The sequence below is a fragment of the Microcaecilia unicolor genome, chromosome 1 (assembly GCF_901765095.1).
Source record: "Microcaecilia unicolor chromosome 1, aMicUni1.1, whole genome shotgun sequence".
Taxonomy (NCBI): domain Eukaryota; kingdom Metazoa; phylum Chordata; class Amphibia; order Gymnophiona; family Siphonopidae; genus Microcaecilia; species Microcaecilia unicolor.
In genome coordinates, this window is record NC_044031.1 from 717,935,652 (window position 1) to 717,960,620 (window position 24,969).

At 45.6% G+C, this 24,969-nt stretch overlaps 1 protein-coding gene across 1 annotated transcript in view; it reads right to left on the minus strand.

Annotated features, from left to right (window-relative positions):
• Positions 1-24,969, minus strand: part of MYEF2 (myelin expression factor 2) — a 219,210-nt gene that overhangs the window by 121,160 nt on the left and 73,081 nt on the right. The window contains 3 exon segments of the mRNA XM_030189515.1: positions 19,641-19,700; positions 20,023-20,073; positions 20,223-20,324. Coding sequence (XP_030045375.1) covers positions 19,641-19,700; positions 20,023-20,073; positions 20,223-20,324 — 213 coding nt within the window.

The window sequence follows — 24,969 nt, forward strand, 5'->3', positions numbered from 1 at the left end:
ACACACCACCATCTGCCAAGACTGAGAATAGACCGACTTTCAGGGGACTGCACAGACCACTTATACACCTACTGGAAGATCAGTGCATTCCCAGTTTCCATCTGCTGGTAGGAGTGCATAAACCATCTGACGGACTAGAGGGATGCAATGGAATCAATGATTGGATGATTTTTTGTTGCACTAGGAGCTGAAAGGCTGCAGTGAACAGTTCCCATTTCCCCAGAACAAGGAAATGTCTGCAGAGAAATCCTACTTGAATGTTCTGAACACTTATGTGGGCCACTAAGACTGACTAGATGCTTTTCTGCCCACTTGAAAAGACAAGCCTCAAACTGGAGAAGAATGCTCAGACTCCCTCGTTTGTTGACATAGCTGGCGAAGACTCTGTGTTACCCTCAAGGAGAAGAGCAAAGGCATGCTGAATCAATTCCAGGTGACTGAGGGGGAAAAGGATAGTGATAAGAATGTACTACCGGCCACCTTGTCAGGATGAAAAGACAGATGTAGAAATGTTATTGGAAATTAGGGAGGCTAACAAACTGGGCAATATGATAATAATGGGTGATTTCAATTACCCCAATATTGTCTGGGTAAATTAACATCGGGGAATACTAGAGAGGTAAAAATTCCTTGACGAAATCAAGGATTGCTTTATGAAGCAGATGGTACAGAAGCCGTCAAGAGAAGGAAAAATTCTAGACCTAAACCTTAGTGGAGCGCATGATCTGGTGCGGGAGGTAATGGTGATGGGGCCGCTTGATAACAGTGATCATAATATGATCAGATTTCATATTAGCTTTGGAGTAAGAATACACAGGATATCCAATACGTCAGCGTTTAACTTTCAAAAAGGAGACTATGATAAAATGAGAAGAAAGGTGAAAGGGGGGGGGGGGGGGGGGAGGGAAACTTATAGGCCTGGCTGCGAGGGTCAAACATTTACATCAGGCGTGGATGCTGTTCAAAAATGCAAATCCTGGCAGCCCAGGCCAAATATATTCCATGCATTAAAAAAGGAGGACGGAAGACCAAACGACAGCCAGCATGGTTAAAAAGTGAGGTGAAGGATGCTAATTAGAGCTAAAAGAAAATCCTTCAGAAAATGGAAGAAGGAACTGACTGAAAACAACAAGAAAGAGCATAAGGAATGTCAAGTCAAATGCAAAGCGCTGAGAAGGAAGGCAAAGGACTTTGAAAAAAAGATTGCGTTTGAGGCAAACACACATAGTAAGATTTTTTTTTAGGTATATTAAAAACAAGAAGCCGGCAAAATAATCAGTTGGACAGCTAGATGACTGAGGGGTAAAAGGGGTGTGATCATGGAAGACAAAGTCGTTGCGGAGAGATTAATTATTTGCTTTGGTCTTCACCGAGGAAGATTTGGGAGTGATACCAGTGTCAGAAATGGTATTCGAAGCTGTCGAGTCAGAGAAACTGAAATATCTATAAACCTAGATGATGTAATGGGGCAATTTGACAATTGAAGAGTAGCAAATCTCCTGGACCAGATGGTATTCATCCCAGAGTACTGATAGAATTGAAAAATGAACTGGCGGAACTATTGTAATATGTAAATTATCTTTAAAATCGAGCGTGGTACTGGAAGACTGGAGGGTAGCCAAAGTTAACGCTAATATTTTAAAAAGGGTCCAGAGGGGATCTGGGAAATTCTAGAGGGGTGAGCCCGACGTCGGTGCGGGGCAAAACGGTAAAGTATTATAAAGGACAAAATTACAGAGCATATTCAAAAGCATGGATTAATGAAACAAAGCCAGCATGGATTTAGTGACAGGAAATCTTGCCTCACCAATCTATTACATTTCTTTGAAGGGGTGAACAAGCATGTAGATAAAGGCGAGCCAGTTGATAATGTGCATCTAGATTTTCAAAAGGCGTTTGATAAAGTACCCCATGAAAGACTCCAAAGGAAATTGGGGAGTCATGGGTTAGGAGGTAGTGTCCTATTTTAGATTAAAAACTGGTTAAAGGATAAAAAACAGAGAGTAGGATTAAATGGTCAGTATTCTCAATGGAGAAGGGTAGACAGAGGGGTTCCTCAGTGGGGTCTGTGCTGAGACTGCTGCTTTTTCAACACATTTATAAATGGCTTAGAGATGGGAGTAACTAGTGAGGTAATTACATTTGCTGACACAAAGTTATACAAAGTTGTTAAATCATGAGAGGATTGTGAAAAATTACAAGAGGACCTTACGAGACTAGGAGACTGGGCGTCTAAATGGCAGATGACGTTTAATGTGAGCAAGTGCAAAGTGATGCATGTGGGAAAGAGGACCCCGAAATATAGTTATGTAATGCAAGGTTCCACGTTAGGAGTCACCGACCAAGAAAGGGATCTCGGTGTCGTTGTTGATGATATGCTGAAATGCTTTGCTCAGTGTGCTGCGGCGGCTAAAAGCAAATAGAATGTTGGTATTATTACGAAAGGAATGGAAAACAAAAGTGAGGACATTACAATGCCTTTGAATTGGTTCATGGTGCGACTGCACCTCGAATATTGTGTTCAATTCTGGTCGCTGAATCTCAAAAAAGATATAGTGGAAATAGAAAAGGTACAGAGAAGGGCGACGAAAATGATGAAGGGGATGGGACAACTTCCCTATGAGTAAAGGCTGAAGCATCTAGGGCTCTTCAGCTTGGAGAATAGACAGCTGAGGGGCGATATGATAGAGGTCTATAAAATGAGTGGAGTGGAACTAGTAGACATGAATTGCTTTGTTTACTCTTTCCAAAAATACTAGGACTAGGGGGTATGTGATGAAAGCTACAAAGCAGTAAATTTAATATGGATCGGAAAAATATTTTCATCACGCAACGTGTAATTAAACTCTGGAATTTGTTGCCAGAGAATGTGGTAAAGGCGGTTAGCTTAGCAGGGTTTAAAAAGGGTCTGGATGGCTTCCTAAAGGAAAAGTCCATAGACCATTATTAAATTGACTTGAGAAAATCCACTACTTATTTCTGGGATAAGCATCATAAAATGTATTGAGCTTTTCTGGCTTGCCAGGTATTTGTGACCTGGATTGGCTACTGTTGGAAACAGGATACTGGGCTTCATGGACCTTTGGTCTGTCCCAGTGTGGAAATACTTATGTACTTATGATAGACCACTTCTTGCATCTTCCATTTGCCCTAAGCCACATGAATCGATAGTGCGCCCCCTCTTCCCCCAAACCAGAAAAGCTGGCACCCGTGATCACTATTTCCAAATCCACAATCCAAGTGAATTCCTTTTAACCAGAACTGAAGGGTGTAGCCATTAAGCCATGCTGCAATGCGCAAGAAGTGTCTTAAGAAAGATGGCTGTAGTACTGGAAAATACATCAGCTTCTGAGAAGAGACCCTTGAAGGGATCTCATGTGTGCCCTTGCCGGCTCAAAGACTGAACTGGCTTAAAAGGACAGAGATACAAAGCTGTAGTTTGTTGTCTGTGGTCCAGCAGAAATAACTTTCCCTTATTTATATTGAACACACCCCTAGGTACTACAGAGGAGTGGAAACCCATCTGCTTAAATTTTAGTTGATCACCTAATCCTGGAGGAACTCTGCACAGCACAGAACTTGCCACCCTCACAGGATGCGCAGAATTCTGCAGTTGCCGTGAGGAATTCAGCACAGGCAGCAGGCAACTCTGGTCAACCACAGAAGCTGATGTGCTGTCATAGATGGCACGTGCCAAGATCTGTGTATACTGATGATCTGGCCTCTCAATGTCCGAATCCGGGGAGAAAGCTTTCTGATGGTATGAGAGACAAGCTCTAGCCACAAAGGAGCTGCAAATAGTACCCTACAGACCAAGAGTGGCAACATCGAAAAGCAGACTGTTGAAACAATCTTCCTATCTTGAAGGTCTTTGAAGGCTATGCTGCCTTCAACTTGAACACTAGTTTTCTTATGCCCAGATGATCAAAAGCAAACACGGGTGGCTAGAGGCCATTAACGCCCAACTAGCTTCCATATTTGCTTGCATCCAAGGGTCAGAGCTAGCGAGTGTGTGCTCGCTGGCTCTGAACGCTAATAGCATGCAAATGCATGCTAAACATGGACATTATTATTCCTCCCCAGTATTAAGCGGGCAGTCCACCAAAATTAACGTGCTGCTACCGCTGTAAACCCTATACTAGCTCAGAGCTAGCATTAGGGTTTACAAAGTGCATTGGGGAGGAATGGGGAACCCTGTCCAGCATGCTAGCAGCCCCCCCCCCCCCCCCAGACAACAAAATGGGACTGGGGTCCAGTGGATCACCAATCCCTTGAAACCTCCCTCCCTGACACGAGGGCATTGGGGGGGGGGGGGGGGCTGGAGATCTTTTGGCTAATCAGCCCACCTAACCCTCCCCACCCCCAAAAGAGTCCCTGCTGCCCAAGTGGGCTTCCACTCAACCCCATTCTCCCTTGTGGTCTATTGGAGCCCTCCCACCTCCCCCTTACCTCTCCGATGGAGTAGCACACTCCCTCCTCATCCAGCGCCACCTTCAAAATGGCGGTGCCCTGCCCAGTGCATCCTGGGATACTGGGCAGGGCTTCTCATGTGACAGAGGTCTGGGGGACCCACGGACTTCCATCTCCTCATTTGACAGGTCCGAACTTTTGTCAGGACCTGTCAAATTAGTGTGGGAGGATTGTGCTTGAGCGCATGCTCAGGCACAATCCTCCTGCACTTTCCTCATACGATCAGAGCTAATAGCATGATCATAGAGGCAGTATAGCCCCGCGATGTTTGGCACAATTTTTAGAGCGCTGTTTGGAACAGTGCGGGGCTTCTGATCATCTGCCCGTTAATAACAGCTGTGACCAAAGAATACACTGGGTCGAGTTCCTCCATCTCTTCTGAGATCAATAAGAGAGGCTTGCTATTGCTCATGCCACCTTGAGACTGGCATCTGGAGACTGCCATTCTGTGCAAAATAAATCCTGAATCACAGGATATATGGGAAACGTTTTGGAGGGGCCCCAAGGCCAACTATAATTGAAGATCCCTGAGAGACAGCTGTCACAGATGTGGAATCATACAGTTATCTCCAAGGAGCGAAAGTAAAAATGAAAGCTCTTCCTCTTCTGGAACAGGCAGAGTTCTTTAAGATCATTCCACTCCTCAGGGGGCCTCTCCCCTTCCTTGAAAGATTTCCTCAGTGAAGAAAACCTGGAAATAGCTGTGCCCAGATCAGAAAAAAAACGTCAAAATGGACAGACTCTGTGTGAGTATATTCTGCATGCTGCAACCTGACTCTTTTGGGTGCAGAGGGCTCTGGAGGGAGTGAAGCCAAAGGCACCTCTTAAATAGAATAACCACTCTTGAACAAAAATGCCCAATGCATCAAAAGGATGAACTAAGAAAACATGGAGGGGAAAAAAATCAGAGGGCGCTAGCTGTGAGAACTGCTACTTACTACTACTTAGCACTTCTATAGCGCTACTAGACACAATTGGCCGCTGTTAAAATGGCATCTATCCAAATGTCTAAAATGGAGGCCGTTCCTGCAGTTTCACTCACAGAGCTATGGGCAGAACAAGCAGGAGAAAGTTGCTCTCCGTTAGAAGCAACAGAACTGTAGAGCATGAGAAATCCTTCCTGGGAATCAGCATCAGAATGAGCAGCTATGACTTTACAGGTAGAGCCCTTAGTTTGGCAGACTCTATACAGGGAATAGCAGCAGACAGCTTCTGCGGAAGCTGCAATAAGAATTAGTCCGTCACTGGTGCCTCATGCGAACCCCTCACCCCAAACAAATCAGGAGCTGCACAGGAAACCATGCCTCAGTAGAAAGTGAACTTATCCTGGTCTTGAATACCCCCCTCCCATGTAGAAAAGAGGTGTTGACAGGAAGAAGCACCGGAGAGTCTGTGACAGCGAAGCTAATTTAAGAGGTAGGTCAGACATCCTCACAGACCTTGATCCTCTCAGCTCAAGCTCTTAACACTGCAATTACAGGCTTTAAGGCATAAAGGAACAGTACACAACTCTGTTTTTTTTTTTTTTTTTTTTTTTGGGGGGGGGGGGAGGAGGAAGGAAGGAAGGAAGGAAGAACTAAGAAACACTGTGGGAAGGAGGGGGAGTGACCCAGAATCTTTACATATGCACCCAAAGAACCAATTACAGCCTTGCACAACTGGGAGCTAGCCAAAGACTGGACCAGAGCGAGCCAGTGGTTTAATTCAGGAGCTGCACATCATATCCACTTCCACCTGCTGGAGACAAACATTGAATTGTTGAAACTGCAAACTGGTCAAATAGAGAATACAGAATTGTGATGTGCTCTCTTCTCCATTTGCTTGTCAATGGACATGACCCGCATCATCTGGAATAGTCTAGGAGATGAGAAGGAACAAATATATCTGTTCTGTGTTCACAGATAAAGGGCTGGGAGTAGAGCTGCAGAAAAACATAGAAATGGAAATGAGTCGGACTGGTTGAAAAGTGAGGTAAAGGAAGCTATTAGGGCTAAAAGAAATGCCTTCAGAAAATGGAAGAAGGAACCGTCTGAAAATAACAAGCAGCAGCATAACAAGTGTCAAAGCAAATGTAAGGCAACATAGTAAAAATGTTTTCGGTATATTAAAAGCAGGAAGCCGGCAAAAGAATCGGTTGGGCCGCTGGATGACCGAGGGGTAAAAGGGGCAATCAAGGAAGACAAAGACGTAGCAGAGAGATTGAATGAATTCTTTGCTTCGGTCTTCACCGAGGAAGATCTGGGTGGGATACCGGTGTTGGAAATATTTCAAGAGGATGAGTCGGAGAAACTTACTGACTTCACGGTAAACCTGGAGGATGTAATGGGGCAGTTCAGCAAACTGAAGAGTAGCAAATCTCCTGGACCAGATGGTATTCATCCTAGAGGACTGACAGAACTGAAAAATGAGCTTGCGGAGCTACTGCTAGTGATATGCAATTTATCCTTAAAATCGAGCGTCGTACCGGAAGATTGGAGGGTGGCCAATGTAACGCCCATTGTTAAAAAAAGGTTCCAGGGGAGATCCGGGAAATTATAGACCGGTGATTCTGACGTCGGTGCCGGGGAAAATGGTAGAGGCTATTATTAAAAACAAAATTACAGAGCACATCCGAGGACATGGATTACTGAGACCGAGTCAGCACGGCTTTTGTGGGGGGAAATCTTGCCTAACCAATTTACTTCAATTCTTTGAAGAAGTAAACAAACATGTGGACAAAGAGGAGCCGGTTGATATTGTGTATCTGGATTTTCAAAAGGCGTTTGACAAGGTACCTCATGAAAAGCTACAGAGGAAATTGGAGGGTCATAGGATGGGAGGAAAAGTCCTATTGTGGATTAAAAACTGGTTGAAGGATAGGAAACAGAGAGTGGGGTTAAATGGGCAGTATTCACAATGGAGAAGGGTAGTTAGTGGGGTTCCTCAGGGGTCTATGCTAGGACCGCTGCTTTTTAATATATTTATAAATGATTTAGAGATGGGAGTAACTAGCGAGGTAATTAAATTTGCTGATGACACAAAGTTATACAAAGTCGTTAACTCGCGACAGGATTGTGAAAAATTACAGAAGGACCTTACGAGACTGGGCGGCTAAATGGCAGATGACGTTTAATGTGAGCAAGTGCAAGGAGATGCATGTGGGAAAAAAGAACCCAAATTATAGCTACGTCATGCAAGGTTCCACGTTAGGAGTTACAGACCAAGAAAGGGATCTGGGTGTCGTCGTCGATAGTACACTGAAACCTTCTGCGGCTTGGAAAGCGAATAGAATGTTGGGTATTATTAGGAAAGGTATGGAAAACAGATGTGAGGATGTTATAATGCCATTATATCGCTCCATGGTGCGACCGCACCTTGAGTATTGTGTTCAATTCTGGTCGCCGCATCTCAAGAAAGCTATAGTGGAACTGGAAAAGGTGCATCGAAGGGCGACTAAAATGATAGCGGGGATGGGACGACTTCCCTATGAAGAAAGACTAAGGAGGCTAGGGCTTTTCAGCTTGGAGAAGAGACGGCTGAGGGGAGACATGATAGAGGTATATAAAATAACGAGTGGAGTGGAACAGGTGGATGTGAAGCGTCTGTTCACGCTTTCCAAAAATACTAGGACTAGGGGGCATGCGATGAAACTACAAAACAAATCTGAGAAAAATTTTCACCACCCAACGCGCAATTAAACTTGAATTCGTTGCCGGAGAATGTGGTGAAGGCGGTTAGCTTGACAGAGTTTAAAAAGGGGTTAGACGGTTTCCTAAAGGACAAGTCCATAAACCGCTACTAAATGGACTTGGGAAAAATCCACAATTCCAGGAATAACATGTATAGAATGTTTGTACGTTTGGGGAAGCTTGCCAGGTGCCCTTGGCCTGGATTGCCCGCTGTTGTGGCTAGGATGCTGGGCTCGATGGACCCTTGGTCTTTTCCCAGTGTGGCATTACTTATGTACTTATAAGACTGTTCATGACTGCAAATAGACAAAGTGATGGGACCAAATGGGATACATCCAAGAGTAAGGAAGGTACCTAGAAAATCTGCCAGGATTTCCTTGTTTGACCTTTTCAATGAGTCCTTAAGAGTTGGGAGTGGAACCTGAGAACTGGAGAAAGGCAGATATGATCCATTCCCACAAAAACAAAGTAAGGAAGAGGTTGGAAACTATAGACCAGTTAAGTTTAACCCCTGTGGCAAGTAAATTAATGGAAGCATTGCTAAAATAGAGGACAGTGCAGTTTCTGGAATCCAACAGGTGCAGCATGGTTGCCAGATGAATCTAATTTCTGACTGGGTGACCAGATAGTTGGATCAAGAGAAGGCGCTAATGTGGTCTACTTAAGATTTACATGGTCTGCATAGGTGGGCTTATAATCTGAGAGCCTTGCTATGGGCCCCTAAGGTGACTAAGTTAGAAATGAGATAGGTGGAAGGCAACGAAGGACAGGATAAGGGCATTACCAGTAGTATGTCAGTGACTGGTCCTTGGTCTTTGTCAACGTTTTTGTGAGTGATAATGTGGAAAGGTAATAACTAGAAATAAAACAAAACAGAGAAAAGAAAATAAGATACCTTTTTTTAATTGGACTAACATACATTTTTTGATTAGCTTTCAAAGGTAACCCTTCTTCAGATCAGAAATGAGCAAATGTTGACAAATATCAGAATATATAAGGGAAACACAAAAGCATTCCAATGACAGTCTCACGGAAAAAAGGCGAGGTTGGTTAGGTGAGAAACAGGGAGAGATGGATGGGTGATAAAGAGGATGAGAAAGAAGTATAATGTTATGGTTTATAGTGGGATAGAAAATCCAGATCTTTGTTAAGTCCTGTCTGCTGGGTATCAAAATATTTCATTATTTTGACTTCAAGGTCTTAAGTTCCTGGATTGTCTTAAAATTTCTTTCTAGTATTCTCACCGTAAAATCACTGATGCACTGCTCTTTGTAAAGTGCTGGCCAACAGAGGTGACAACCTCAAAATAATCTCCAAGAATATTGCCTCTTCCCTTGAAAATATCCAGAGAAAATCTATTGCAGCACAAAGAAAAGAAAGCCACAGAGAGAATCCCTCATGTAGAGACATACATTCCAGAGCTGGAAAAATTGACAAGAATCACAAAAGATCTAGTCAGGAGGATGAACTACTGAAAGAGATTCCCAACTCCACCAGTGCTGGCCTTCCAAACAGCCACCTAATTTGAAACACAAATTAGTGAAAAGAAAGTTCCCAATACAAGCTCAAATAGAAGAGAATGGAACACGTCCCTGCAATATACCTAACTGAAAACTGTGTCAACACATTTTGCAGGATCCTACAGTCACAAGGGAAAAACATTCAGAATAAGAGGATCCTTCGCATGTTCCTCTTCAAATGTGGATATATTATTCAATGCAAAAAGTATGAAGGGTGCTGTATTGGAGAAACAAGCCAGACGTTAAAGACGAGAATCAATTTACATAACCATAATATTAAACATCACAATGCCAATCAGGATATCATCTCTGAGAAAGCACTTTATAAAACCAGAACACTGCATCAATGATTTTATGGTGAGAATACTAAAATTAAACTTAAAGACAATTCAGGAAAGCAAGACCTTTGAAGTTCAAATGAGACAGGACTTAAGAGTCTAGGTTTTCTATCCCACTATCTCTCTATATAAAACGCACCTCCAACATTCTAATGAAGCCTCACTTTCCCAACGTTCTAAAGTGAGGCGGCTGAGATCACTTTTTTGCTCCATGAGTGTCTGCCCCGCCCACGCGTCAAACGTAATGACGTCGAGGGCGAAGCAATGACACTCAGCAAATAACAGCGCTCAACGTAAAATGACGTCCCATTAGAAGGTTGGAAACACACTATCGCCCTTCCCAACTTCCCCCACCCCCCAAAGTCGCCGACCATCACCAAAACACCCCCCCCCCCCAAGGTTGCCACCGTTAACACACGGAACAAAACCCCCCAGCACGTCCCGCACACACCAAAGTCGCCGCCCGTCACCAAACCCCCCCCCCCCCCCCCCCAAGGTTGACACCGCAAACACACTGAACGCCACACCCCAGCAAACACCAACCCAGGCAGGGGAGGAGTAGAATCGCTCAAGACTGCTGCCAGGGGCGTAGCCACGGCCGGCCCTAGACGGGCCCTGCCAGCCCACTTTTCCTCCACCGTGACAGCGCCAGCCCCAGCTCCCATTGCCGGCCACTGCTGCTTTTCATGTTCAGCAGCAGGGCCGGTGCTACAAAAAAAAAAAACAATCAGCTGACTAACCTGAGCGCAAACAACAAAAAATGTAAAAAAAAATTAAATTAAAAAAAAAAAAAAAACACAGCACCGCAGGCAGCCTTGAGCCATTGGCTGCTGGCTGTGCAGGCTCCACCCGTCTCTTACGTCACTACCCCTACGTCGCTCCGGGGGCAGTGACGTAAGAGACGGGAGGAGCCTGCACAGCCAGCAGCCAATGCCTCAAGGCTGCCTGCGGTGCCGCGTTTTTACATTTTCTTAAACATTTTTTGTAGTTAGCGCTCAGGACAGCTGAGCGCTTCTTTTTATAGCGCCAGCCCTAGGAGTACCAAAGATACAACATCAAGTGGCAGGGCGACCCGGAGGAGGAGAAGGTAGGTGTGTACCAGGCAGGGGGAGGAGTCACGAAGATTGCCGATCAAGAGGCAGGGAGGGACAGAAGAGGAGGAGGTAAACATCAGTGCTAGCAGGCAGGGGGAGGAGTACCGAAGAACGGGATCAAGTGGCAGGGAGGGCTGGAGGAGGAGGAGGTGGGGAGAGAGGGAGGGGGGCCCCTGGCAGGGAAGCAGACAATGAGGGAGGGGGGGCCACCCTGGCACACACTCACCTTCACCTGGCACACACTCTCCTTCATACACACACACACTCTCTCTCTCTCTCTCTCACAAACACACTCACACACACTCACTCTCTCTCTGTCACTAACACACACTTAAATCTGGGAGGGGGAGGGGAGGGAGGTGCCCCACCCTGGCACACACGCTCATTCCCCCACACACACTCTCTCTCTCTGTCACAAACACACACTTGCACCTGGGAGGGAGGGGGCCACCCTGGCACACACTCTCATTCTTACACACACTCACATTCCCATACACACACTCTCACAGAGACACTCGCACACAGTCTCACTCTCTCACACTCACAAATATACACTTGCACCTGGCAGGAGAGGGAGGGGGCCACATCTGAGGGAGGGGGGCCCATCCTGCTACACACTCTCATTTTCACACTCACTCTCATTCCCACAAACACACACACACACTCTCACAAATACACACTTACACATGGCAGGGAGACAGGGAGGGGGCACCTTGCAGGAGGGGGGACCATCCTGGCACACACTCATTCTCAAACACACTCTCATTCCCACACACACACACTCTGAGACACTCGCGCACAGTCTCACTCTCTCTCTCCCAATCACTGTATCTGTGTGAAACACTCTCTCACACTCACTGTGTCACACATACGCACTTCCACACACATCACACACACATTCTCACAGACACACTCACACCCACACTCACTGTCACACACACTCGCACATTCACTCTCTCTCTCTCTCTCACACTCTCTCAAAAATACACACTCCAAGGAAAACCTTGCTAGCGCCCGTTTCATTTGTTTCGGAAACGGGCCTTTTTTTTTTTTTACTACTAAACCATAAAATTATACTGCTTTTTCACCCTCTTATCACCCATCCACCCAGCTCTCCTGTTTCTCACCTAACTCATCCCACCCTCTTCCTGTGAGACTACATTTGTGTTTCACTTATTCTGATATTTGTCAACATTTGCTTATTTCTGATCTACTACTACTTATTTCTATAGCGCTACTAGACATATGCAGCGCTGTACACTTAAACATGAAGAGACAGTCCCTGCTCGAAAGAGCTTACAATCTAATTAGGACAGACAAACAGGACAAACAAGAGATAAGGAAATATTAAAGTGAGGATGATAAAATAAGGCTCAACAAGTGAACAAGAGTTAGGAGTTAAAAGCAGCATCAAAAAGGTGAGCTTTTAGCTTAGATTTGAAGATGGCCAGAGATGGAGCTTGACGTACTGGCTCAGGAAGTCTATTCCAGGCACAAGGTGCAGCAAGATAAAAGGAACGGAGTCTGGAGTTAGCAGTGGAGGAGAAGGGTGCAGATAAGAGAGATTTACCCAGTGAACCGAGTTCCCAGGGAGGAATGTAGGGAGAGATGACAGTGGAGAGGTACTGAGGAGCTGCAGAGTGAATGCACTTATAGGTCAATAAGAGAAGTTTGAACTGTAAGCGGAAACGGATAATGATCTGAATGGCTACCTTTGAAAGTTAATCAAAAAATGTATTGTTAGCCCAATAAAAAAAGGACTCTTTTCTCTGTTTTGTTTTATTTCTATTTATTACCAAATGATAGCAAAATCTACAATAGGATGGATACTCTGGAAGGTGTGGATTAACAGAAGGAGAGATCTGGAAAACCTGAAGAATGGTCTAGAGAATTTGGCAGATAAATTAGTTAAAAAAAGTGAAGGGTCATGCACTTGGGCTGCAAAAACATCACAAGGGAGTGGTATGGGGTTAAGCTATTCTGTACACAAAAGAAAAGCAGGATGATCATATCTGATTATCTTTAGGTTGCCAAACGTCTATAAAAGGCAACAACAGCCAGAAGGATGCTAGAGTTCATAGAGAGAGGAATGGCCATGAGGAAAGGAGGTGATAGTGCCTCAGTTTCTACTGAGATCTCATTTGGAGTAGTGTGTACACAATACTGGAAACCACACCTTCAAAAAAGATAAAAACAAGATGGAGTCAGTCAAGAGGGTGGCTACTAAAATGGTCGGTGGTCATCAAACCAAATGGTGGTGGAAGCATGGTAATTGCTTCCCTGCAGAAGCTGTGGAGACGAATATCTGCATTCAAGTAAGCAAGGGACAAGAAAAGAGGATCTGTAAGAAAGAGAATTGATTTGTATGGGCAACCTGGATAAGCCTTTATCTGCCGTCACATAATGAAGATACATACCTGTAGCAGGGTATTCTCCGAGGACAGCAGGCTGATTATTCTCACAACTGGGTCATTGTCCACGACGGCCCAGGAGACCAGAAAAAAAATTTGCGCAGCAAAACAAAGAGCTTTCCAGAACGCTCCGTCACGTGGGGCCAAACACTCCGCGCATGCGCGAACGGCTTCCTGCCCACAATGTGAGCGTGCACTCCTCAGTTGAATAAAAAGCAAAAACAGAACTGAAACAACTCCAAAGGGGAGGAGGGTGGGTTTGTGAGAATAATCAGCCTGCTGTCCTCAGAGAATACCTGCTACAGGTATGTATCTTCATTTTCTCAGAGAACAAGCAGGCTGGAATATACTCACAACTGGGGTATCCCTAGCCCCCAAGCTCACTCAAAAGAAAGAACACTTGTTAATTGGGCCTCGCAACGGCGAGAACATAACAGAGATTGACCTGAAAAGAAACAACTAAGAGAGTGCAGCCTGGAACTGAACAAAAATGGGTCTAGGAGGGTGGAGTTGGATTCTAAACCCTGAACAGATTCTGCAGCACCGACTGCCCAAACCAACTGTCGCATTGGGTATCCTACTGAAGGCTGTAGTGAGATGTGAATGTGTGGACTGAAGACCACGTTGCAGCCTTGCAAATCTCTTCAATAGAGGCTAAGTAAGCCACTGAAGCAGCCATGGCTCTAACATTATGAGCCGTGACATGACCCTCTAGAGTCAGCCCAGCTTGGGCATAAATGAAGGCAATGCAATCTGCTAACCAATTGGAGATTGTGCGTTTTCCGATGGCGACTCCCATCTTGTTGGGATCAAAAGAAACAAACAACTGGGCGGTCTATAGGACTTTGTCCGCTACACGTAAAAAGCCAATGCTCTCTTGCAGTCCAAGGTGTGCAACTTGTCCTCACCAGGGCGGGTATGTGAATGGGGAAAAAATGTTGGCAAGACAATTGACTGGTTCATTTGGAACTCCGACACCACCTTCGGCAAGAACTTAGGGTGATTGCAGAGGACTACTCTGTTATGGTGAAACTTGATATAAGGTGCATGCACTACCAGGGCTTGGAGCTCACTGACTATGAGCTGAAGTACCAGCCACCAAAAAAATGACCTTCCAGGTCAAGTACTTCAGATGGCAGAAAGTCAGTGGCTCAAAAGGAGCTTTCATCAGCTAGGTGAGAACGACGTTGAGAACCCATGACACTGGTGGAGGTTTGACTGGGGGCTTTGACAAAAGCAAACCACTAAAGTCTGTCCAGAGACAGGCTGACCTTCTACACGTTGATGGTAAGCACTGATTGCACTAAGGTGAACCCTTACAGAGTTGGTCTTGAGACCAGACTCTGATATGTGTAGAAGGTATTCAAGCAGGCTAAGTGTCGGACAAGAAAAAGGATCTAGGGCCTTGCTCTCACACCAGACGGCAAACCTCCTCCATTTGAAAGAATAACACTTTTCATGGAATCTTTCCTGGAAGCAAGCAAGACTCAGGAAACACCAACTGAAAGACCTAAGGAGGCAACCTGTAAGCTCTCAACATCCAGGCTGTGAGAGCCAGAGACTGGAGGTTGGGATGTAGAAGCGACCCCTCGTTCTGAGTCGGAAAACACTCCAATCTCCACGGTTCTTCGGAGGACAACTCCAGAAGTAGAGGGAATCAGATCTGACGGGGCCAAAAGGGCCCAATCAGAATCATGGTTCCACGGTCTTGCTTGAGTTTCAGCAAAGTCTTCCCTACTAGAGGTATGGGAGAATATGCATGTCCCCCAATGAAGGAGAAAAGCATCTGACGCTAGTCTGTCGTCTGGAACAGAATTGAGGGACTTTGTGATTGGTCTGAGTGGCAAAAAGATCCACCGAGGGGGTGCCCCACTCTCGGAAGATCTTCTGGACCACTTGTGAGATTGCATAATCCTGCTCAACCTGTCAGCCAGAATGTTGTTTACACCTGCCAGATACGTGGCCTGGAAAAACATGCCATGATGGTGCGCCCAAAGCTACATCTGGACGGCTTCCTGACACAGAAGGCGAGATCCGGTGCCCCCTGCTTGTTGGTGTAATACATAGCAACCTGATTGTCTGAATTAGAATGATTTGATTGGACAGCCAATCTCTGAAAGCCTTGAGCACGTTCCAGATCGTTCATAATTCCAGAAGGTTGATCTGAAGATCCTTTTCCTGAAAGGACCAACTCCTTGAGTGTGAAGCCCATCTACATGGAGCTCCCCACCCCAGGAGGAATGCATCCGTCGTCAGCACTTTCTGCGGCTGAGGAATTTGGAATGGACGTCCCAAGGTCAGATTGGATCGAATTGAATGGTCCACCACTGAAGGGAACTGCTAAAATCGGTGGAGAGATGGATTACATCCTCTAGATCCCCTGTGGCCTGGCACCACTGGGAAGCTAGGGTACATTGAGCTGATCTCATATGTAGACGTGCCATGGGCATGACGAACTGTGGAAGCCATGTGGCCTAAAAGTCTCAACATCTGCAGAGCTGTGATCTGTTGAGGCGCTTGAGCCAAGGACACTAGGGTCAGGAGATTGTCTGCCCTTGCCTGGAGTAGATAAGCTCGAGACGTCCGTGTGCCCAAAAGAGCTCCAATGAAGTCCAATTTCTGAACCGGGACAAGGTGGGATAATTGATTACAAACCCCAGTAGCTCAAGCAGTCGAATAGTCATCCGCATGGACTGTAGAGCCCCTGCCTCCGAGGTGCTCTTCAACAGCCAGTCGTCGAGATAAGGGAACACATGCACTCCCAGTCTGCGTAGCGATGCCGCGACAACTGCCAGGCACTTTGTGAAGACCATGGGTGCAGATGCTAGGCCAAAGGGCAGTACACAGTACTGAAAGTGCCGGATTCCCAACCAAAATCGAAGACACTTCCTGTGAGCTGGGACTATCGAGATGCGAGTATAGGCATCCTTTAGTCCAGAGAGCATAGCCAATCATTTTCCTGAATCATGGGAAGAAGGGTGCCCAGAGAAACCATCCTGAACTTTTCTCGGACTACGAATTTGTTCAGGGCCATTAGGTCAAGGATGGGAAGCATCCCCCGTTTTCTTTCGCACAAGGAAGTACCTGGAATAGAATCCAAGCCCTTCTTCCCCTGGTGGAACGGATTTGACCGCATTGGCCATTAGAAGGGTGAAGAGTTCCTCTGCAAGTACCTGCTTGTGCTGCGAGCTGAAGGACTGAGCTCCCGGTGGGCAATTTGTTGGCCTGGATTCCAGATTGAGTGTATCCTAACCGGACTATTTGAAGAACCCACCTATCGGACGTTATATGAGGCCACCTTTGATGAAAAAATATCACACCCCCCCCCCCCCCCGACGGGCAAGCCATCCAGCACGAACACTTTTTCCGAGGCTAAGCTGCACTGGAGCCAGCCAAAAGCCCTTCCCTTGCTTTTGCTGGGGAGCCCTAGGCGCACGCCGTTGACGAGAACGAGCGTGCTGGGACTGAGCCTGAACCGGCTGCCGAGAAGCAGGAGTGTACCTACGCCTATTATAGGAATAGGGAGCACTCCTCCTCCCTCCAAAAAACCTCCTAGATGAGGAGGTGGTAGCAGAAGACGCCCGGCGGGAGACAGAATCCACAGCATCATGGTGCTTTTTGATCTGATCGACCATGTCCTCTACTTTTTCTCCAAAAATATTATCCCCCCCCCCCCCCCCGGCAAGGAACATCCACCATTCGCTGCTGGGTCTTATGATCCAGGTCAGAGACACGCAGCCATGAGAGTCTGCGCTTCACTATACCTTGAGCAGCTACTCAGGATGCCACACCAAAAGTGTCGTCCCCCTGGCCAGGAATTTGCGGCATGCCTTCTGCTGCCTGACCACCTGGTGAAAGGTTCGGCGAGCTCCGGAGGAAGTGCTTCAACCAAACTGGACAGTTGCCTCACCGAGTTCCGCAAATGGATGCTCGTGTAGAACTGGTAAGTTTGGATCTTGGCGGCAAGCATTGCGGCCTGATACGTTTTCCTCCCAAAAGAATCCAAGGTCCTAGACTCTCTGCCTGGGGGCACCGAGGCATAGTCTCTAGTACTCTTGGCTCTTCTGAGAGCACAGTCCACCACCATGGAATCGTGAGGAATTTGGGCCTTCACCATTACAGGCTCTCCATGAACTCTGTACTGGGACTCGGATTTTTTGGGGACCATTGGATTAGATAGAGGGAACGACCAGTTTCGCATAAGAACTTCCCTGACTGTGTTATGCAAAGGGGCCGTTGCAACCTCTGTGGGCGGAGAAGGATAGTCCAAGACCTCGAGCATCTCAGTCCTGGGCTCATCCACAACCTCCATAGGGAATGGAATGTCCTTAGACATTTCCCGAACAAAAGATGAGAAAGAAAGACTCTCAGGTGGAGACATTCTTCTTTCAATTGGTGGAGTAGGATCACAGGGAACTCCATATGACTCGTCCTCCGAAAAGTATCTGGGGTCTTCCTCCTCTTCCCACGAGCGCTCATCGGTATCGGACAAAAGCTCTCTAAGCGCAGCTGGAACCCGAGCCTGTCTCGACATCGAGGAACGACGACCTTGTGAGGGGTGTCGAGAAGTCAACCCGCCTGGACTCTGGCAAAGCTTCCTCCACCGACTTCGAGGGGGAAATCGACCCGGGTGGCAGCCGACACCGATACCGCAAGCGGTACCGAGGACGGAGACCTCACCACAGGCCCAGATACTGCCTCCGCAGTCGATACAGAAGGCGCAAGCACCCCCGACACCGACAATCCTTCCAGAAGCTCTGGAAGGGCCCTAATGCGCTCGTAGAGAGCGTCCATCGAAAAAGGCTGGGGGGCCGGTGCAGGAGTCGGTGACAGAGTTTGAGGGAGCTCGAGAGCCGGTACCAGGCTGCCAGATGACAGACGCATCGGCACCTCCTGTATGGAGGGTGAGCAGTCCTCCCGGCGCCGACGCTTCTCGGGTGCCGACTCCCTGGATCTCTCAGTACCGTGCATGGAAGGAGAACGATGACGGCGCTTCTTCACCTTTGCTTGACGCCTGTCGAGACTCCTCGGTACCGAAGAGGACGTGGAATCCTCACGCCTCCTCGGGGCTGGGTCCGATGAAGGTCGATTCCAGGGGGCCTGCTTAGCACTAGGCCTCGAGACAGGTGGAGACCCACTGGATGCCTCGCTGCTCCCAGCGCGATGCAGTCGTTCGGCAGCCATTGCCTGCGCTCTCTATGTCGATGCTTCCCTCGACGTCGAAGGACTGGACCGATCCGCAAAACGTTTCTCACGTTGAGCCTCCCGAGCCACTTGGGTCCGTTTCTTCATCAAAAGACACAGCTTACAGGCAGCTGGCAGATGGTCGAGCCAAAGGCACTGGAGACACCACGCGTGGGGGTTGGTACCCGAGATGGTCCGGTTGCAGCGAGTACAACGTTTGAAGCCACTGGGAGTCCTCGATAACATGGACAAAGAAACTGTGGCTAAGAAATTAAAAGACTCGATTGTGCCAAATAAAAAGGCACAAAAAGGGAAAAAAACGACCCGAGCAGCCTAAAAGGTGGCCGCGACGAAAAAAGAAGGAAACTTAGAAAGGTGAAGAAAAAACTAAGAAAATAAGAGGAAAACTACTTTTTTTATATATATATATTTGAGAAAAACAGGAAAAAAATTGAAAAAAACGAGAGCGCTAAACGATGAGTCCGAGCCTCTTGAGCCGAAAAAAGCGCAGTCGAGATAGATACGTACACTTCAGATCGCAAATCAAAAGAAAATGAGGAAGGCACGCTCGCGTTGCGGGCGGGAAGCCGTTTGTGCATGCGCGGAGTGTTTGGCCCACGTGACGGAGGGTTCTGGAAAGCTCTGTTTTGCTGTGCAAATTTTTTCATGGTCTCCTGGGCCATCACGGACGACGACCCAATTGTGAGTATAATCCAGCCTACTTGTCCTCGGAGAATATCTATTACGTTTCCTCAAAGTATCATCATTTTAAATAATGAAGTCAACAGCCCAGTTACCAACCAAACTATCATGCATCCTCTCATGACAGTGATAAACTCCCTCTGAAGTCACTTATACTATCCACTCCTACACAATTGTGGAATACATATCACAAGAAGGGAATACCTATGTTTAAAAAAAAAAAAAAAAAAAAACTGAACCAAACTGTATTTACCTGCCATTCTGTTGATTCCACCAAAACCCATATTCATTCCTTCCATTGCACCATATCCACCTACTTCAAAATAAAAGAATTATCAGAAAAATGCTTACTGAAAACTGAATCAAAATGAAGTACCTTTAACAATTATATAAAAAGAAAAATAAATACAGAAAAAGTAAAACTAAAAGCTAGAGGCATCAAAAAGAGATGTGTTAGACCTCACTCGCTATCCAGTCTGGACCCCACCCCCATAAGCCCAATGCCAGTCAGAAGCAGCAAAAACATTGGCAGACTCCTATTACTGCTTACTAACTAGTCCTGACTACACACATGGATATACCCTCAACAACAGATGCTCCTGCATTTTAACAAAAAAATGCCTAGAAAATCTTACCTCCTCCCATTCTATTCATTCCTCCAAAGCCTGGACTATCCATTCCCATACCTTAAAAGAGAACACAGTCATTCTAAAAATGATTGTAATTCACTAACACATTCAAGTTTCAGTGCTTTCTGGATTTTCTACATAGAAAGGAAAACCTGAATCATATCAATAGTTATGAAAACATACACACATGGAAAACGATGATTTACCTCCTGAACTCATGCTTCCCATTCCACTTCCCATGCTCAACTGAGTTGCACTAATTGGTTGTCCACCTGGTCCAAGTCCCATTCCAACACCTCCCAGTCCACCTTAAACAAAACAAAAACCAAATCCCATCAAACTGTCATTTGACTTCAACATACTTTGACAAGCCACTTAATGTCAAAATGGAACATAAAATATATGTTGCAACACCAGGTGCTGAAAATAAGCCATGGTTATCTCCAAATCTGGCAGATACTTGCTAATTTTTCTTTTTGACAGCACTCTGCAAGCTGCCCAACATTTTAATACTTTTCTGCTACTGCTGGAAGATACCAAAATTAAAGTCCTTCCTGCAATGCTGCCTCATATAAAGCAATGGGCAAGTGGTCCTATAAACATAGGCTGGAGAATTGCATTTCTGGGAGAAAATATGTTTTAGTAGCACAATGGACTGAACTGGACCTTAGGCAGAAATTTCAGATGAGTTCTTAGGACCACACACAGTCTAGGGTTGGTAGTGCATCAACACTTGTAACTCACTAATTCAATGTGCTGACATAATTGCTAAAATGAATAAAGTCCTCCAAGAGAGAAGTCTAGTGGTTCAAATGGTGGACCCATTAGTTGCGAGAGCACTGTTAGGTCCCATTGTTCAGGAGGCTTTTTGAAATGTGGTCTTGAATTCATGACGCTTTTCATAAACCTTGATACAAGGTATTGTCTACATATAGCTGTTTAACTATATACAATCATGGTACCCTGCAAGGGCACTGAAGTGTACTCTCACAGAGTTCATACTGAGACCAGCATTTAGTAGGATGAGATGTTGAAGAACAGATACCGAGCAGCTGAATGGGTCTTAATGAGCATCAAGATGCAAATCTTTTCCATTTAGAAAATATGATCTGTGAGGTCTAATTGTCAACAACTTCATGGCTAGTTAGTTCTACTCTCTCGACAGGTAAGAAGATACCTGAAAAGTTTAACTCCACTAGCAGTTTCCAAGTATCCAAAGCCTCCTGACAAGGGCGACAGGAGCCAGTTCTTCCTTGTTAATATAAAACCGGGTCACTTGTCTGTCTGAATTTTCAGTACATGAATCAGCGATCCTATCTGTGAAGGCATGCATGACACAGAATACAGCTCTGAGCTTTATCTGGTAGATTTGAAACGTTCTCTTTGCATGATCATAAACCTTGCATTTAGAAACGTTCCAAAGTGAGCTCTCCAACTCATACTGAAAACGACTGTTGTCACTGTGAGCTGAGACTGCAAAGTGAAAATACTTTCTTCTGAAAAGACTACTTAAATTTTGCCACTACTTCAGAGCCTTCTGAAGAGGATTTGTCATGTTCATCTTGTGTGAAAGGGGTTAGGCATGCTGATTCCACTGCAATCATAATTCCCTCTGTGCTTCTCTCAAGTGAATGTGAGCTAAGACTAGGGACATAATGCTACCACGTGTCCCAATTTTCAATACTTATCTTGGGATGAAACGGTGCTCTGAATTTTGTGTTTTACCAGATTGATTACCACCTCATTCTGGAAGCTGTTAAAGCCGTATCGATAGACTGTATCCTACAAACTCCAATGTCTGAATTAAGATCAGTGTTGATTTGTAGTATTTATGGTAATTCCAAGGTTGTTAGGGTATTCATGGTTAGTCAAAGGGTACTTGACGAACCATACAGTATGTTCCTTGAAATTAACCAATCCTCAATTATGGATACATGAAGACTCCTTTGCAACACAGGTGAGCTGCCACACATTTAGTGAATCTGAGAAGCAAGGCGGCCAAAAAGGAGAACTTCATATTAGAGAGCTGCACAGGAATAGGGATTGCAGAAATCCAGTGGGTATGGAAGAACACCAGATGGAGACTTGGAACACTCATTGGTTGAATAGTGAATACCATCCAAAAAAAATCATGGGAGGCTTTTGAGATTGGGAGGAAACAAAAGGGCTGCGAGAGCAAGTAAACAAAGTTGATCCCTGCAGGTATGGGTGGGGATGGAGGAGATTGTGAGGATAGAAAGGATCTTAGCAGATATGGGTTAGAGTCCATTGGAGATGGGTGAAATTTCTGTCCCCTTGCAACTCTCTACTTCGTATTGGAAGTTATGAGAGGACCTTGAAAAGGTAAAACATTTGTGTTCTGGATGACTGCAATGCATGGTATTCCTCAAGCTGAGAGATACTAACCAATTATTCTTTTACAGAAAAGGACAATACAGGCCAGTGTATTCACGCAATTTATCAAAAATTTGATTAAGGATCCCATAGTTAGTATAGGATGCACTCCTACACTCTTCTTGGGAATGAGAAAATATCTGGAGTAAAATCCATGGCCTGCTCTGCTTCCTGGAACTACCTCTATGGCCCTTGCCTGCATGAGGGACCTGATTTCCCAAAATAGAAATTGTCATTCTAAGGGTGGAAAATGATGTGCACTTTTGATCGGGCGGCAGAGGGTCTAGACAATCTATAGCCCTCCTTTATTTTTATAATCCATCTGTATGTCATTCCAGTCCCTCATGAACAATCTTTCCTCTTGAAGTGTCTGGATTTGTACAGTAGTCAAAAACTAAGCCCTACTTTTGCTCGATGTTGGATAGTAGGCTTTTCTGATTTTCTGTTCTTTGTTCTCTGCCTTTGATGAGATTGTTGAAGTGATCTTCTGAGAACGAAACCTAAGGTAGATCATGTTTGTAGGAGACTGCTGCTGGTTAATACTGTCCACCACTATGGACTGGATTGTAGTGCAGTTATATTTAATGAGAAATACTGTCTGCTGGACCTTTTCCCAAGAAACTTCATCCTCTGCACGAAGTGTCCACTTGCAGTCATGAACAGAGGCCAGGTGCCATGAACCATGTCTTCTTGTCCCTATCTCTATTGCCACCCCTCTTGATGCTATGTCAGGCATGTAACTGCACCTAATGAAGTATTATCAGTATCTTTAATCTTTGAAGATGTTGCCAACTAATCATGAACTCTGATAGCATAGAAATATTGCACTGAGGAAGTGACGTCACCGTGAGAAATGGCTGCCTGAGCCAAGAGCTCTGGCCAGCCCCGAGTAATAATCAGTTCCACCATGTCATTTTTGGAGATAAACATCTCCTGCAATATTTCCTTATACAGCAGCGCCTCCGACAACTTTTGATGAGTTCCAAGACTTCTGTGGTGGATCTTGCCGAATTCACCTACTCAGGCCCCGATGCACACGATCGCATGGGGGCTCTGGTAGACCACCCTACCAACAGCCACTATGAGGCATATTTTCAAAGCGCCAAAGTTCCATAGAAAACTATGTAACTTAGCCTCCCAAAGTGCTTTGAAAATATGCCTCTATGTGTCCCACAGCACTCTCTGCTACTGTTCACCTCCGGAGAACCTTTCGAGCCGGAGGGGGAACCCCTATGGGTAAGCTGAGCATGGATGCAGGAAATAAAAACAGATCTAAAAGCGGCACGCACCAAGCTCGCCACATTGGGTGCAGACCTTCGAGGCGAGATTAGCGCTCTTGGTCACAGCATGGCGGAAATAGAAGACCGCCTAGAGGAGCAGGCTGAAACATTGAACACATTGATTTTCCAAGCCAAAGAGGCTCAATTGGAAACTCAGCAACTCTGGGATAAGCTGGAGGACCTTGAGAATCGGAGCCGCTGTTACAATATACAATTTCGCAGCTTACTCGATACACCACTTTACGCAGACTGCGAGATAGTCTGTGCACTGCTCGCCGAGATACAAATCACCATGGAGCCCTCTGAAATATGCATGGAACGGGCGCACCGGTCACTGAGGGCCCCTAGAACAGACCAACCTCGAGATCCGATTGCCTGCTTCTCGGTTTTTAAACTGAAGAAAAAAAAATCATGTATGTATCGCGAGTGGCATCTGACTTTAAATGGGACAATTAGCCAAACCTTGATAGAGTTCTATGGGGTATGTCTACACTGAGACGGCGGGCTGAACTCAAACCATTCAGACAATTTCTCCGCTCTCAGGGTATCTGGTACAAATGGGGCTAAACATTCGCATTACAGTTCTACAAGGATGGCAACCTTCACCAGATCAGAGAAGTCTCAGAAGCAGTTGAGATCTTCCCGGAGTGCCCTCAGCAAGGATGACACACCCGAACGAAGGCCTGTGGCATCAAAAGCAACAAGGCCACGCTAGCAGAGGATTCAGACAAGGGCCACCTTCAACGCCAGCACTCTGATTCGACCTTAATGCAAACAGGTGGCATAGAATTCAAGTTGGTGATATTGATGAATAATACTGAAGATGTTTCATATTAAAATACTGCAGGTTTTTGGCCAATGATTGGTCCTAGTCATAAGGTACTGTGGTTTGTGAAAATGACACAAGGTAGGTTAGACGAATTGTACCCTTCTTCCATGGCAAAAAACATTTTGACTGCTGAGGCCTTTTTTCCTCCTTTTTAAGACATTAAAAAAAAAAAAAAAAAAGGAAATTAAAAGATTAAAACTTTTTGCAATATCACCTTATAATTGGTTGGGTTGGTGTATGGTTTCCCACATTCAATTATTTTTTAGCTGCACTATTTTTGTGGAATTGTTCTTCATTGATTGGGCATATGAAGATGTGGAAAAGGAATTTTGTAAGGTAAAATTATGTATCATACCTGATAATTTTCTTTCCATTAATCATAGCTGATCAATCCATAGACTGGTGGGTTGTGTCCATCTACCAGCAGGTGGAGATAGAGAGCAATCCTTT